This window comes from Neoarius graeffei, chromosome 7 (genome assembly GCF_027579695.1).
Source record: "Neoarius graeffei isolate fNeoGra1 chromosome 7, fNeoGra1.pri, whole genome shotgun sequence".
In the NCBI taxonomy this organism is placed as follows: domain Eukaryota; kingdom Metazoa; phylum Chordata; class Actinopteri; order Siluriformes; family Ariidae; genus Neoarius; species Neoarius graeffei.
The window spans coordinates 80,963,922-80,981,431 of NC_083575.1; the positions used below are offsets into that span (position 1 = coordinate 80,963,922).

Below are 17,510 nucleotides of genomic sequence, written 5' to 3' on the forward strand. Positions count from 1 at the left end.
TGAATATTCCAAGTATTCTTTAAATATCTTGTTTTTATTTACCACAAATCATTAATTTAATTTTTTCTTTCCTACTTTATGAACAAAAATACTTTTTATATTACTACGCATGGGTCATCCAAGTGTGATTTAAAATTAAATGTCTTAATACTATAATAATAATTTGTTTCAAGTAATTACTTTAGCAGTGAATGGGGCCAGTTATTTATTTATTAACTATGTAGTTAGCTAAGCCAACTACAATAAAATTAGCTAACTAAAGTAGAATATGTCAACAGCTAGGTAGCTAATAGTACAACCCCGATTCCAAAAAAGTTGGGACAAAGTACAAATTGTAAATAAAAATGGAATGCAATGATGTGGAAGTTTCAAAATTCCATATTTTATTCAGAATAGAACATAGATGACATATCAAATGTTTAAACTGAGAAAATGTATCATTTAAAGAGAAAAATTAGGTGATTTTAAATTTCATGACAACAACACATCTCAAAAAAGTTGGGACAAGGCCATGTTTACCACTGTGAGACATCCCCTTTTCTCTTTACAACAGTCTGTAAACGTCTGGGGACTGAGGAGACAAGTTGCTCAAGTTTAGGGATAGGAATGTTAACCCATTCTTGTCTAATGTAGGATTCTAGTTGCTCAACTGTCTTAGGTCTTTTTTTGTCGTATCTTCCATTTTATGATGCGCCAAATGTTTTCTATGGGTGAAAGATCTGGACTGCAGGCTGGCCAGTTCAGTACCCGGACCCTTCTTCTACGCAGCCATGATGCTGTAATTGATGCAGTATGTGGTTTGGCATTGTCATGTTGGAAAATGCAAGGTCTTCCCTGAAAGAGACGTCGTCTGGATGGGAGCATATGTTGCTCTAGAACCTGGATATACCTTTCAGCATTGATGGTGTCTTTCCAGATGTGTAAGCTGCCCATGCCACACGCACTAATGCAACCCCATACCATCAGAGATGCAGGCTTCTGAACTGAGCGCTGATAACAACTTGGGTCGTCCTTCTCCTCTTTAGTCCGAATGACACGGCGTCCCTGATTTCCATAAAGAACTTCAAATTTTGATTCGTCTGACCACAGAACAGTTTTCCACTTTGCCACAGTCCATTTTAAATGAGCCTTGGCCCAGAGAAGACGTCTGCGCTTCTGGATCATGTTTAGATACGGCTTCTTCTTTGAACTATAGAGTTTTAGCTGGCGACGGAGGATGGCACTGTGAATTGTGTTCACAGATAATGTTCTCTGGAAATATTCCTGAGCCCATTTTGTGATTTCCAATACAGAAGCATGCCTGTATGTGATGCAGTGCCATCTAAGGGCCCGAAGATCACGGGCACCCAGTATGGTTTTCCAGCCTTGACCCTTACGCACAGAGATTCTTCCAGATTCTCTGAATCTTTTGATGATATTATGCACTGTAGATGATGATATGTTCAAACTCTTTGCAATTTTACACTGTCGAACTCCTTTCTGATATTGCTCCACTATTTGTCGGCGCAGAATTAGGGGGATTGGTGATCCTCTTCCCATCTTTACTTCTGAGAGCCGCTGCCTCTCCAAGATGCTCTTTTTATACCCAGTCGTGTTAATGACCTATTGCCAGTTGACCTAATGAGTTGCAGTTTGGTCCTCCAGCTGTTCCTTTTTTGTACCTTTAACTTTTCCAGCCTCTTATTGCCCCTGTCCCAACTTTTTTGAGATGTGTTGCTGTCATGAAATTTCAAATGAGCCAATATTTGGCATGAAATTTCAAAATGTCTCACTTTCGACATTTGATATGTTGTCTATGTTCTATTGTGAATACAATATCAGTTTTTGAGATTTGTAAATTATTGCATTCCGTTTTTATTTACAATTTGTACTTTGTCCCAACTTTTTTGGAATCAGGGTTGTAATTACTTGTAACTTTCTGACAAGTAATCTATTCACTCTCAAGGTAACCTAAACATAATCAATTTTTTTCAAAGGTAATGTTAGAACAATTGAAAAACATTATTTACATGTATTAGATGGGCAAAGGGCGCTGTGCTGAGCTGTGAAATGTCTGACACAAGCACAATTCACAGTTCCCACCAAACGGTGTAGTAAATGCATGCGGGTCGTTTCTGACCCATGTGTGTAAACTTGTTGTAGAATTACAAAAGCTGTGCTTGTTCATAACTTAAGAAAGGAAAAATAAAAATGATGATTTGTGCTAAACAAAAACAAGATATTTACTGCATATTTGGAAAAGTAAATGACAAAATGAATTTATTTCAAAAGTATATCATCGAAACATTCAGCCATACATGAAATAACCTGGAAAATGAATGCAGGTCGTTTTTGACCCATGTTGTGCATTAGAAGGGTAGTGATACAAAAAAGGTTTTTATTCAAAAAGTAAGAAAGGAAAAAATAAAATAAGGATGTATGATGATCAAAAACAAGTTAATTGAGGAATACCTTGAATACTGAATGATGGAATTAATTTATTGCAAAGATATAGAAGATAAAAACTCAGCCGGGTCACTTTTGACCCATGTTTTGCATCAGAGGGTTAATTGGATTTACAGATGAATTGCAGAAAGTTGTGAACTATAAATTGATAAATATATGGTGGCATCGTTCAATAAAAATCTATTGTAATAATTGATAAATTGCAGTGGCATAAGTGCTGCTAATATTCAACTTCGGGGTGGTAAAAGTAACTGTACTTCAAGTCAGGAAGAGTTACTGTTACTACAGTCCAACAATCACCTTGAAAATATTGTGTGAAATATAAGATAAACAGTGTAATGCAAAAAAACAAAACCATAGTTTATTGAAAAAGACAATGAGATGCACTGTAAAGACACAAATACAACACTAATAACAACAATGTTTATGTTGTTAGGAATTACTTTGAATTTGAAGGAACAAATTGCATCACTGAGCAGTGGACAGGACCACGTTGTGCTCGTGTCTGAGACAGGGACGGTGTGTGAATGGAAAACTTCAGCTCAGTGCAAAATCCCCAGGTGAGTCAGATTTCGAAGCACTGGGGTTCGTCTGAGAGAAATTCTCATTTAGCCATAATAAACTAATCCTAATTTATTTTTTGTTTGTTTCTCATGAGCAGGACATTCAGCAACTTAACTAACAGACACATTGCGCATGTTGCCTGTGGAAACTCTCACTCATTTGTCCTAACCAAAGGTACGTATAGTGACACTGCTTTTTTCTTTGTCCTGTCCTCCTAAACAAATAGCAGCAGAAGTAATGGTGAATGGGTTTGGGTTTCGCAAAGGTCAGATATAGAATTTGAAAATTGGACAAAGCTAACCCAAATAAACTGCCTGGCCAATAATAATAATAATCTCATCTCATTATCTCTAGCTGCTTTATCCTGCTCTACAGGGTTGCAGGCAAGCTGGAGCCTATCCCAGCTGACTACGGGCGAAAGGCGGGGTACACCCTGGACAAGTCGCCAGGTCATCACAGGGCTGACACATAGACACAGACAACCATTCACACTCACATTCACACCTACGGTCAATTTAGAGTCACCAGTTAACCTAACCTGCATGTCTTTGGACTGTGGAGGAAACCGGAGCACCCGGAGGAAACCCACGCGGACAACATGCAAACTCTGCACAGAAAGGCCCTCGCCGGCCACGGGGCTCGAACCCGGATCTTCTTGCTGTGAGGCGACAGCGCTAACCACTACACCACCGTGCCGCCCAATAATAATAATAATTATTATTATTATTATAATAAAGTCACACACAGTCACACACAGTCCAATATTTCATTGGACTGCCTTTAGCTTTGAGCTTTTAGTGTGCATTTGCTGTGGCATTGTTTCAATAAACTTATAGCAGTATCACAGCATTTGTTTCAGTCCAGAGTTGCATTAATTTTTCAGAGAGATCTTGTGTTGATGACTGTAGAATTGAACCACTCATGCTCCCTGAACCACTCTTTCACAATTTGAGCCCATTGTCGTCCTGGAATAAGGCCTTGCCATCAGGAAAGAAAAAAATTCCATTGATGTGATAACCTGGTCATTCAGTACATTCAGGTCATCAGTTCTAAATACCAGTCAATTTTGGCCCAAAACCTTCAGGTGTCTGCTAGAAAGTTGAAGATGAAGAGGAATTTCATCTTTCAGCACGACAATGACCCCAAAAAAGTTTTGGCACAGCCCAGCCAGAGCCCAGACCTAAATCCAATTGAAAATCTGTGGGGTGACCTGAAGAGGGCTGTGCACAAAAGATGACCTCACAATCTGACAGATTTGGAGTGCTTTTGCAAGGAAGAGTGGGTAGATATTGCCAAGTCTAGTCTAGATGTGGCAGGCTGATAGACTCCGACCCAAAAAGACTGAATGCTGTAACTAAATCAAAAGGTGCTTCAACAAAGTATTAGTTTAAGGGTGTGCACACTTATGCAACCAGCTTCTCATCTCTCTCATCTCATTATCTCTAGCCGCTTTATCCTTCTACAGGGTCACAGGCAAGCTGGAGCCTATCCCAGCTGACTACGGGCAAAAGGCGGGGTACACCCTGGACAAGTCGCCAGGTCATCCACATAGACACAGACAACCATTCACACCTACGGTCAATTTAGAGTCACCAGTTAACCTAACCTGCATGTCTTTGGACTGTGGGGGAAACCGGAGCACACCCACACGGACACAGGGAGAACATGCAAACTCCACACAGAAAGGCTCTCACTGGCCATGGGGATCGAACCCAGACCCTCTTGCTGTGAGGCGACAGCGCTAACCACTACACCACCGTGCCACCCCTGCAACCAGCTTATTGTAAAAAAATTTTTTATGTTTCCCCCCCCAACAGATTGGTTTGTTTTTCAATTGAATTGTACAGGTTATAGGTCACATTAAAGGTGGGAAAAGTTTTGAAATTATTTATGGTGGGCTCTTTTTTTTACATCAGAAAAACCTATAATTTTAACAGGGTGTGTACACTTTTTATATCCACTGTAGCACTGGATTAGCCTCATCTTCTCTCTTTCCCGGCTGACAAAGATGATTGTGTGCATGCACAGCAGAAAAGTTCGGTCATTGGATCCTCACATGAGCTCTGATGTGTGACATTGTGTTGTCTTGACAACATGCAATATTCTAACAGTATTGCATGCTCATTCTCCATTGGGGAGAGTGGCGTAATACATGGAGGATAAGTGATGTGATAACAATATTGCATGCCATCAATAAACCCACTAGAAGGGAATAGAATACATATTTTTTATTCCATGGAAAAAGTGGCCCGTATGTATAATATGTATTATTATACATACAGGACACTTTTTTCCATGGAATAAAAACATGTATTCTATTCCCTTCTAGTGGGTTTCGGAGAATGAGCGTGCAACATTGTTACAATATTGCACATTGTAAAAACAACACAATGTCATATGTCAGAGCATGAATATCCAATGAGAAACTTTTCTGCTGCGCATGTGCATAATCATTTCTTTACTTACCATAAAAGAGATAGATGCTTTGAACACCTGAAAGGCCACCAAAACTTCATTAGATATTCTTCATGCATATTTACAAGAGAAAAACATACCAACGGACATTGAAAAACTAGAAAAGAGATACAGAGATGTAAAACTTCTGCGCTAGCGAGTGACTGTGACAATTTGTAAACAAACATGGCCACCAGGTTTGCTTCGTTAAATACGGAAGATTTTGAGAGAATTTTGGCTGCCAGATTGCTCCATTGTGTGTAGTTGTTGATGTTGATTTTAAAAGTCTCATCTCATCTCATTATCTCTAGCTGCTTTATCCTGTTCTACAGGGTCGCAGGCAAGCTGGAGCCTATCCCAGCTGACTATGGGCAAAAGGCGGAGTACACCCTGGACAAGTCGCCAGGTCATCACAGGGCTGACACATAGACACAGACAACCATTCACACCTACGGTCAATTTAGAGTCACCAGTTAACCTAACCTGCATGTCTTTGGACTGTGGGGGAAACCGGAGCACACCCACAGGGAGAACATGCAAACTCCACACAGAAAGGCCCTCACCGGCCACGGGGATCGAACCCAGACCCTCTTGCTGTGAGGCGACGGCGCTAACCACTACACCACCGTGCCACCCCTGCAACCAGCTTATTGTAAAAAAAATTTTTATGTTTCCCCCCCCAACAGATTGGTTTGTTTTTCAATTGAATTGTACAGGTTATAGGTCACATTAAAGGTGGGAAAAGTTTTGAAATTATTTATGGTGGGCTCTTTTTTTTACATCAGAAAAACCTATAATTTTAACAGGGTGTGTACACTTTTTATATCCACTGTAGCACTGGATTAGCCTCATCTTCTCTCTTTCCCGGCTGACAAAGATGATTGTGTGCATGCACAGCAGAAAAGTTCGGTCATTGGATCCTCACATGAGCTCTGATGTGTGACATTGTGTTGTCTTGACAACATGCAATATTCTAACAGTATTGCATGCTCATTCTCCATTGGGGAGAGTGGCGTAATACATGGAGGATAAGTGATGTGATAACAATATTGCATGCCATCAATAAACCCACTAGAAGGGAATAGAATACATATTTTTTATTCCATGGAAAAAGTGGCCCGTATGTATAATATGTAATATTATACATACAGGACACTTTTTTCCATGGAATAAAAACATGTATTCTATTCCCTTCTAGCGGGTTTCATTCATTTGCTTTGATAGCATACAGTATTGTTAGCTTATCCTGGGTGTATTACGTCACTCTACCCAATGGAGAATGAGCGTGCAACATTGTTACAATATTGCACATTGTAAAAACAACACGTCATATGTCAGAGCATGAATATCCAATGAGAAACTTTTCTGCTGCGCATGTGCATAATCATTTCTTTACTTACCATAAAAGAGATAGATGCTTTGAACACCTGAAAGGCCACCAAAACTTCATTAGATATTCTTCATGCATATTTACAAGAGAAAAACATACCAACGGACATTGAAAAACTAGAAAAGAGATACAGAGATGTAAAACTTCTGCGCTAGCGAGTGACTGTGACAATTGGTAAACAAACATGGCCACCAGGTTTGCTTCGTTAAATATGGAAGATTTTGAGAGAATTTTGGCTGCCAGATTGCTCCATTGTGTGTAGTTGTTGATGTTGATTTTAAAAGTAACCAAGTAAATTACATCGGGAAATGAATACTTAAGTATGAGTGAAAAATACCGTGGCAAGCATGCATGGAAGAGTCTGGAGACAGAAATCTTAGTTTCTCTGTTGTTAGCATGTGCTACTTGCTCTCGATAGCACTGGCTTGACTGCTTTATTAGCATTCGCTAACACTACTGATGAACGCTACAGCGGCTGGAAGGTGACTGCACTGCCATGCTAACAGCACCGGGTTGCAAGCTAGAGTTGGCCTTCAAGAATGCTGATATGAAGAGAGTGTGCATGTATAATAATAATAATAATAATAATAATAATAATATTGTCTGGCTTTTTTTCATGGTATATCAGATTCCATTCAGCTAGCATGATATTGAACTCATCTTCGACTCGTTCAATATCATGCTAGCTGAATGGACTATATCTGATATACCACGAAAAAAGCCGGCCAATATTATTTAAATAACAAATTGTCTTGTCTCTATTAAATTCTTTTGGAAGTACCGTATTTTCCGGACTATACGTCGCTCCGGAGTTTAAGTCGCATCAGCCAAAAAATGCATTATGAAGACGAAAAAAACATATATACGTCGCACCGGACTATAAGTCACACTTTTTTGAAGGGTTATTCTATCCATGGAATCTGTGATTCTATCTGATAAGCGGCGCGTGGTTACTGCGCGACTGCATTGTTTATTTAATAAACGAACAGCTGAGCAGTGATAACGCGCCCTTTGCCCTGTAAGTAGCCTAGTCTGATTATTTTAAATATCTACTACTATCTTTAATACTATCACTATCGTTATTACTAATAGCCTATATTATTATTATAACTAATATTAGTAGCCTATTACTGATGCATTAATCAGTTTGCTTTTAGAATATTTTTACCGGTAGGGCTTATTATCGCCCCATGGCTCTTTCATCTGTGTTATTAAAGCTGTAGTCATCATCGAGGAGTGTCATTCTTCATTTTTGTCAAATTTTATTTCATCAAATCAGAGGTCAAGTAGGCTATAGGTATATCATCTCCAAAGACAGGTACGGTAGTAAAAACAACCGTCTAGTGAAAAAAACAACAACAACAACTGCTTTTAAATCCCCTACTTAAATCCTTAAAATGAGTCATTTAACTCATGTCTTGTGTGATCTGATCTCCAATGGTGAAATAAACCGGTTGTGATGAGTACAGTCTGTTATTTTAGAAGATAAATGTAATATATAATTTAATATATAGACTAATAAAAATTAATATTTTATAATATAATATCACGACATATTACTGTCTGTAACTGTTTGTCACTAAAGCGTTTTCTAAGATCATAATGTCTGATATTATTATTATTATTATTATTATTATTATTATTATTATTTTACACACACAATAAGCGCATGTGCGTAAAGTTATAATAAACCATCCCCCGCCTTTTTTTTTTTTTTTGAGTTGCCGGACCCGCCCACCTCCTGCGTTCTGGGACCTCCCACTTCACAAATTAAGCACTGCCTAAAATCACTACATAACTTATTTAAATAACTATAGGCCTATCATTAATAATAAAACACAGGTCAATCAAGTTTATCAAGCTGATGATTTCACTCCAAATCAGCAAATCCATTGAATTCCTCATCCTCGGTGTCGCTTCTGAACAACTCTGCCTCCAGCGGCAGATGAAGCGCCGTTTCCTCTTCTTCTGCGTGGCTGTCGTCAGACTCAGCATCAGCTCCAGTTATTCCGCGGTGAAAAAAAAAACATATATACGTCGCACCGGAGTATAAGTCGCATGGCCAGCCGAACCATGAAAAAAAGTGCGACTTATAGTCCGAAAAATACGGTAAATGTTTTAGCATCATCTACTGTATTGGTTTATTTTGACTAACTTTGAGGAAACTTTTAGGAAATAGCCATATCTTACAGAAATTAACACATCTGCCTGAAGCAAACCAACTAATTATCAAGGTCTTGCAATATGCTATACATTGTTGACACCACGACTACATTTTATCATTTATTCATATTTATGGCAACACAAATTTTGTAATGTTTGTCCATGTCATCTTCTCAGATGGTCAGTTGTTCACATGGGGTCAGAATTCGAGCGGTCAGCTGGGTTTGGGGAAAAGTGACGAGATCTTTCAGTCTCCTCAGCCCCTCAAGTCTCTGTGTGGGATCCCACTGATTCAGATCAGCGCTGGAGGAGACCACAGTTTTGCCCTGTCTCTCTCCGGAGCCGTGTTCGGTTGGGGCAGGAACAGTGCCGGGCAGCTGGGCCTGGGAGACACTGATGGTACTGACTTCACTGTCTGTGTACATAAACTCAGCTCTGTATGAATCAGCACAGTAATTGTGATCTTAATATCTTCTCACAGATAGACATGTCCCTGTTTGTGTAAAGAGCTTGAATTTGAAGAAAACCATCTTCATCTCATGTGGAGAGGACCATACTGCTGTTCTAACAAAGGTGAACACTTCATCAGCATGTCATGTTACCAGAGGTGGACAAAGTACCCAAGTTCATTACTTAAGTCAAAGTATAGATCCCGCTGGTCAAATGTTACTCCGATACAAGTGAAAGTTGTACAGTCAAATTTTTACTTAAGTTAAAGTACTGAAGTACTTGTTTTTAAAAATACTTAAGTATCAAAAGTACATTTTCTGTCAATGCATTGTTGTATTATTGTCACAACACTGACAATACCTAATACCTCTGAAGCAACCTACTGGATTTACAAAATGAACGCATGCTGTGCCATCATGGTGGTTTAACGTTAAGCTAGCTAGTCAGCAGTGATGGGAATAACGGCGTTAGAAATAAACGGCGTTACTAACGGCGTTACTTTTTTTAGTAATGAGTAATCTAACTAATTACTTTTTACATCGTTATAACGCCGTTCCCGTTACTTACAATAAAATGCTATGTGTTACTTTATTAAAGCTGTTCTCATCTGGCATGCTGCTCGTTCAGCCTTTCTTTCCTCTGCTTTAGTATGGGGCGGGGAGATGCGAGACAACGGCATAGTAAGCCAATCAGAGTAGATTTGGATAGCATACATAGGTAGGCTCCGCCTACTGCACTACTGCGCACACTTTCAATCAGAAGACACAGCGATGGCGAGCGGTCAGCCCAACACTGCGTTTTCACATTGGAAATACAGCCATTACTTTTCATTACTTGAAATAAAAGGCAAAAATGTCTACGTGCAATGCACATTATGTCGAGGAACAAAGCGTTTGTCCTCGTCAGTGGCCAGTAATTAGTAACATAATTTTAATAACTGCAAAAATATATTACATTTGATAGATGTCTTATCTCACATTGTCCCACAAAAATATTAATATAGTGTAAATAACGTTACTAACTGGTTCTGTTAAGTGTCCATTTCAGTCATTAAACACATTTAACATTCACTTTTATTATGATTACACTAATTGAATTTGATTTTTTTTTTTGGGGGGGGGGTAACACAAAATGTAACGGAATAATTACTTTCCCTGGTAATTAGTTACTTTTATGACAAAGTAACTCCGTTACTAACTCAGTTACTTTTTGGGAAAAGTAACTAGTAACTATAACTAATTACTTTTTGAAAGTAACGTGCCCAACACTGCTAGTCAGTGAAGCTCCACCTGACATGCTAGCAAACGCTTTTCAAACTTGAAATCATATTGGGTAGATAACGCTACGAAAAAAAATTTCTACATTCTGTTTATTTGGCAAGATTATGCTAAAACATATTTCTGAAAGGACTTCAGATAAGTTAATGTTATTCATGTTAGCGTAACTCTGTTTTTACATGCTAACTAACAGTGTTGAAGTTAACTACTGTACCCAGAGTAGTGGGTTATAGTTATGGTACGGTGCCCAGGGAGCAGTTCATATTTTCATTAATTTTGCGCTCAATAAGTATTAAAGTTATTATTTTTTATGATACAGAGAGAGGGGAAAGTGCTGCTCATTCATGCAGCTCCCTTCACATTTTTCCTGTTGGTCCCATGAATCAAACCAGCAATCCTTTGGGTTTAAGGCTGTTTCTCTAACCTTTATGGACATATTGTTATTATACCATGGGGGCAGCCATGGCCTGAAGAAATAAATGGTAGTATGTGTCTCCATATATAGTACTATTCAGGAACGGTTAGGAATAACCTAACCTAGACCTAAGCCTAAAACGAATGTGTGTCAAAGTGTCAGTGCATGCACTGAAAGCCATTGGCTCAAAACTGCTACTTGAAAACTGTTGTTGGAAAACTGTGGCTCTGCAGCTCTGTAGTCAGCTACCATTAAGCCAGTTTGGAAGATTTATGAAACTAACCTGTGGCAAAAGTGCCTTAATTTAAGGTATTTGGTAAATAAATAATTTATTATTATTTTTTAAATTAGGAATATGAGCAGATTTGGGGGCGGCACGGTGGTGTAGTCGTTAGCGCTGTCACCTCACAGCAAGAAGGTCCGGGTTCGAGCCCCATGGCCGGCAAGGGCCTTTCTGTGCGGAGTTTGCATGTTCTCCCCGTGTCCATGTGGGTTTCCTCCGGGTGCTCCAGTTTCCCCCACAGTCCAAAGACATGCAGGTTAGGTTAACTGGTGACTCTAAATTGACCGTAGGTGTGAATGTGAGTGTGAATGGTTGTCTGTGTCTATGTGTCAGCCCTGTGATGACCTGGCGACTTGTCCAGGGTGTACCCTGCCTTTCGCCCGTAGTCAGCTGGGATAGGCTCCAGCTTGCCTGCGACACTGAACAGGATAAAGCAGCTAGAGATAATGAGATGAGATGAGGAATATGAGCATATTTGGGGGCGGCACGGTGGTGTAGTGGTTAGCGCTGTCGCCTCACAGCAAGAAGGTCCAGGTTCGAGCCCCGTGGCCGGCGAGGGCCTTTCTGTGCAGAGTTTGCACGTTCTCTCCGCGTGGGTTTCCTCCGGGTGCTCCGGTTTCCCCCACAGTCCAAAGACATGCAGGTTAGGTTAACTGGTGACTCTAAATTGACTGTAGGTGTGAATGTGAGTGTGAATGGTTGTCTGTGTCTATGTGTCAGCCCTGTGATGACCTGGCGACTTGTCCAGGGTGTACCCCGCCTTTCGCCCGTAGTCAGCTGGGATAGGCTCCAGCTTGCCTGTGACCCTGAACAGGATAAAACGGCTAGAGATGATGAGATGAGATGAGATGAGATGAGCAGATTTGGGGCATACCTAATATTCTCATACATTTGAATGTAATGCATTATAAATGTTATAAATAATGATATGAAGTTACTCACTAATTCAGTAAATCATTTTATAAGATTCTTTTTTTACTCATACTCATGGTTATTTTGATGAGTATTTTTACTTCTCCTTGAGTTGTTATTATTATAAAGTAACAATATTTTTACTTGAGTACAACTTTTTGTTACTCTACCCACATCTGGACACTACTGAATTGGATTTTTATCCAAGCCAGATTCCACCATGTGCCACCATCTTAAGTAGATATGTGATGATCATACATTCAACACATTGCTGATAAGAGTGAGGTTCTTCTCTTATGAGACAGCAAGACTCAATGCTAGTATTGTTTTCATAGCTTTCACAGGATGAATACTTACCGTATGCAAGGCAACATACTGCATGCAGTGAACATATACAGGGTCTTGCAAAAGTACTCTTCCCCCTTGGTGTTTGTCCTGTTTTGTCGCATTACAAGCTGGAATTAAAATGTATTTTTGGGGGGGTTGGCACCATTTGATTTACACAACATACCTACCACTTTAAAGGTGAAAATTGTTGTTTTATTGTGACACAAACAATAAGATGAAAAAACAGAAATCTGGAGTGTGCATCAGTATTCATCCCCCCAAAATCAATACTTTGTAGAGCCACCTTTTGCTGCATTTACAACTGCAAGTCTCTTGGAGTATATCTCTATTAGCTTAGCACATCTAGCCACTGGGATTTTTGCCCATTCCTCAAGGCAAAGCTGCTCCAACTCCTTCAAGTTAGATGGGTTGCATTGGTGTACAGCAATCTTCAAGTCATGCCACGGATTTTCAATTGGACTACAGTCTGGGTGTTGATCCAAGACATTTAAATGTTTCCCTTTAAACCAATCCAGTGTAGCTTTAGCAATATGTTTAGGGTCATTGTCCTGCTGGAAGGTGAACCTTCATTCCAGTCTCAAACCTCTGGCTGACTCAAACAGTTTTTCCTCCAGAATTGCCCTGTATTTAGTGCCATCCATCTTTCCTTCAGTCCTGACCAGCTTTCCTGTCCCTGCAGATGAAAACTATCCCCACAGCATGATGCTGCCACCACCATGCTTTACTGTAGGAATGGTGTTCTCAGGGTGTTGGGTTTGTGCCACACATGGCATTTCCCATGATGGCCAAAAAGTTCAACTTTATTCTCATTTGACCAGAGACTCTTCTTCCATGTGTTTGGGGAGTCTGACACATGCTGTTGGGCAAACTCCAAATGTGTTTTCTTAAGCAATGGCTTTTTCTGGCCACTCTTCCATAAAGCCCCACTCTGTGGAGTATATAGCTTAAAGTGGTCCTATGGACAGATATTACCATCTCTGCTGTGGATTTTTGCAGTTCCTTCAGTGTTATCGTTGGTGTCTTTGTTGCCTCTCTGATTAATGCCCTCCTTGCCCGGTCCGTGAGTTTTGGTGGGCAGCCTTCTCTTGTCAGGTTTGTAATGGTGCCATATTCTTTCCATTAGCTATAATGGATTTAATGATGCTCCCTGGGATTTTCAAAGTTTGGGATATTTTTTACAACCCAACACTGATCCATACTTCTCCACAACTTTGTCTCTGACCTGTTTGGCGGCTCCTTGGTTCTCATGTTGCTTGCTTAGTAGTGTTGCAGAGTCAGGGTTCTTCCAGAACAGGTTGATTTATATAGACATCATGTGACAGATCATGTGACACTTTGATTGCACACAGGTGGATCTTAATCAACTAATTATGTGACTTTTGAAGTGAATTGGTTGGACCAGCTCTTATTTAGGGGTTTCATACGAAAGGGGGTGAATACCTATGCACACTCCAGATGTCTGTTTTTTCATCTTAAATATTGTTTGTGTCACAATAAAACAACAATTTGCACCTTTAAAGTGGTAGGTATGTTGTGTAAATCAAATCCAAAATCCATTTTAATTCCAGCTTGTAATGCGACAAAACAGGACAAACACCAAGAGGGATGAATACTCTTGCAAGACACTGTACACCAACTGAGCAAAAGTAACATACGTCATGAAAAGATTTGCTCAACAATGATCAGGAAATTAATTTAAATACTAAATTACAAATAATACTCTGATGGTGAAAAGACAGTGACAGTGATAATTACATTTTTGTAGCAAATACTGGGCTGAAAAGCATTTGTGAGGCCTCCTGAGAAAGAAAGAAGAAACTAAAGCACATGCTTAATGAGTGGAGAAACAAAATGGCTCAGTAAACCTGGCATCAGGTGTATCTTTGGTGATGTGTAGTGAGGATCAATTGTGTGCTTGGCTCCCTTTGCTGGCAGATGGTGTGACACAACCTACTATTTAAAGCAATTCAAACTACAAGTGGTTAAAATAATGTATCTGCATTTTTTAGAGTGGACTGATGCTGACATTTGGATCAGGTCAATATGGGCAGCTTGGACATAACTCACTGAGAGATGAACATCATCCGCGTGTAGTTGCTGAATTCTGGGGATCCAAAGTGTCCCAAATAGCCTGTGGACGGTAAGAAACAACCTCTAATATGCAACATCATAAGAAGAAAAATACTGAACTGCACATTTCACAATACAAGTGCTTGTCACTGGGACACACATTTGTGTACCTCTCACCTGTGAAAGTGAATGTAGCTTACCTTTAAAATACATTTAATATACAATTAAGCATCATACATAACACATTTACACCACTGAGGGTGCTTTTTTGTTACTGTTAATGATAAAAATGACTATCATTTTTCTAGTTTAAGTGATAACAGAAACTAACTTGTTCTGTTTATAAAAGGGAACTATAAATGAATTAAAAGCACAGCATGTCATTCTTGAATTAAAGGGATCCTCCAGCTGAATGACTTTAAAACTTATTTTATGTAAAAATTTGTCATAGATTTCAAAAATCAAACTTTCATTTCCAGAGACCAAATAGTTTTTGAGAAAAATGCATTTGTTTTTAGAATACCGGATGGGCTTCCTGTGGTAGTGACTTATGCAATGACGTCAGGTAGTGGTTGCTTGCAACAGCTTCAGTCACCTCAGTGTGTTTTTAGGAAAAAATCTCTACTAGGTTTACATTTTAGTATGGCTTTACTGGTCCAACTCGAACCAGAATATCTTGAAGATGAAATAATGGATTACGAAAGTGATTCTGAGTAATTCTCTTATCTAGAGTATAGTAGAACATACCTGAAGCTGAATTCAAATCAAATGCTCCATCTCTTGATCTGTCACTGATTGTTCTTCAGTGTTTTCTTTGTTACCCGTATTTTCTTCCAATATACACTGAAGAACCTACAACACATCGGAATACTGATTACAGCTCACCAGGTAAGACACCGATAATATACTACACAGAATCATGGTAGAACAAAGTTGAAACTAACCTCCCGGCAGGGGCGCTGCCAGAAATTTTGGGCCCCATGAAAGATTAGAATTTTGGGCCCCCCAACTTTGCCCACCCTCGTCACAATTGCACTATTGTCATTATTTGACTTTTGATAGCCCATGGACCTTGAGTTTGTGACTTTGTTATTACATTTTATGTATTAACCTACCAGGGACTAGATGAAAACTGGTCAGTGACTAATTCCGGTGCATTTACAATCACAAATGAAAATTCAAGATTTTGCCACATGCCTTCTTGTGCTAGGACAATTGGTAGTGAAATGTGTGATGTGACTGTTAATAAATCATAGAAAAAGTTTTCTACCTAGCATCAAAATACCTATGGAAATCCCATGGATTGTTATGTGTTAGGTAGAAAGCTGTGTGTACTGTTCTGCAAAAAGGGAATATGTTCAAAGCAAAGTGTGTTTAGACAGAAATTTGAGCGTAAGCAGAGTTAGACTATTGGTTGCCTCTCCATGGACCAGGAGTTTTTGACCTTGTTTTCTAATTTACACTTTTATATTGTTTGACCAGTAGATGGCAGTATAAGCCCAGACATAATTCAGGCCAATATAAGCCCATACATAAAAAGAAAAAAGGAAATAAAATGGTAAATGATGCAGCAGTTATTATTGAGTTGACTCAATAATAGAACGTGTGAACATTCCACACACGTAACCATGTCAAACACTTGACTGGTGTCCATTATTAGCAACACTTTAATCTAGCAAACTGTATATGGCGCTCGCTCATTAAAAACTTCAATCCTAAAGCATTTATGGGTTGTATTGCTGCTTACCTCCTTCTCCAAAGGGGGGTTCAGTGGTTTGGTAGGGCGGAGGTCCCCCTGAGGCTGAATCTGTGCATATTTAGGGCACCCCATTAGTTATGAAACTGGTTATTAGCACTAGTTATTAGCACCAGCATAACGTAATATTTCATCTTGTTTATCACACAAGTCAGTTCAGTTATTAAAATGGAAAAAATGTCACTGTACAAACTGTAAAAGTGTTCTCTTGATAGGCTAGTCCAACCACGTTCATACTGTTCATTTACCATTCGCTAATATTTTGAACACACGTGAGCGATAGCTACCTTTCTTTGGGAAAAACTGAGTGACCAGTTGCCTGCCTCTCCGGTCCCTCTCAGCTTTCAGCTGCCTTTCTTTACGTTTTTGACAGCCACTCTTCATATTTAGCGATCATAGACTGTACGCACTCCACTGCTGGCTGGCTGGCTGCTGCACCGCGACACAGCAGCAAGTAGCGTTGCACTGATCAGCACACAGATTTAACGCATCGCGCTTCTACCAGAACTGGACCGTACCATTTCGCAAAAGGGGGAGGGTTAAATGACAATATGTTGAAGAACTCAATAAATAGACAACCTTGTTCAATTAGCTCATTTTACCAGATGGAATATTGGATTGTTGTTATTTCAAAAGTCTTATTAAAATCATTAAAAGCATATTATCAGCCCCTTAAAGGGCCCCATGGCAGTGCTGGGCCCCTAGAATTGTTCTAACCTTTCCCCCCCTGGCGGCGCCCATGCTCCCGGTGTTGTTGTCTCTCTTGACATTCAACACTGCATCAGCAGACTTTTGGAGTTGAGTGATGGGCAAATATTGTTGGCACGGCATTGACTTTAATCTTTATTTTATTTCTAGAAGTCTGCATTAATTTTGCTTTTAATTCCATCAAATCATCAAAACAGGATGATTCAAAATGTTCGGAACATAAGTAGGGCACTGCAGGCAGGTTGTTTTGAGGTCTTCTGATGGCATGAATCCAT

General features: G+C 39.5%; 1 protein-coding gene across 1 annotated transcript in view; it reads left to right on the top strand.

Moving 5' to 3' along the window:
- LOC132888932 (probable E3 ubiquitin-protein ligase HERC3) overlaps positions 1-17,510 on the top strand; it is a 65,143-nt gene that overhangs the window by 15,489 nt on the left and 32,144 nt on the right. Inside the window, exons 2-6 of the mRNA XM_060925022.1 lie at positions 2,882-3,005; positions 3,107-3,183; positions 9,194-9,415; positions 9,498-9,589; positions 14,711-14,841. Of these exons, the coding sequence (XP_060781005.1) occupies positions 2,882-3,005; positions 3,107-3,183; positions 9,194-9,415; positions 9,498-9,589; positions 14,711-14,841 (646 nt within the window). The remainder of the gene's footprint in view (positions 1-2,881; positions 3,006-3,106; positions 3,184-9,193; positions 9,416-9,497; positions 9,590-14,710; positions 14,842-17,510) is intronic.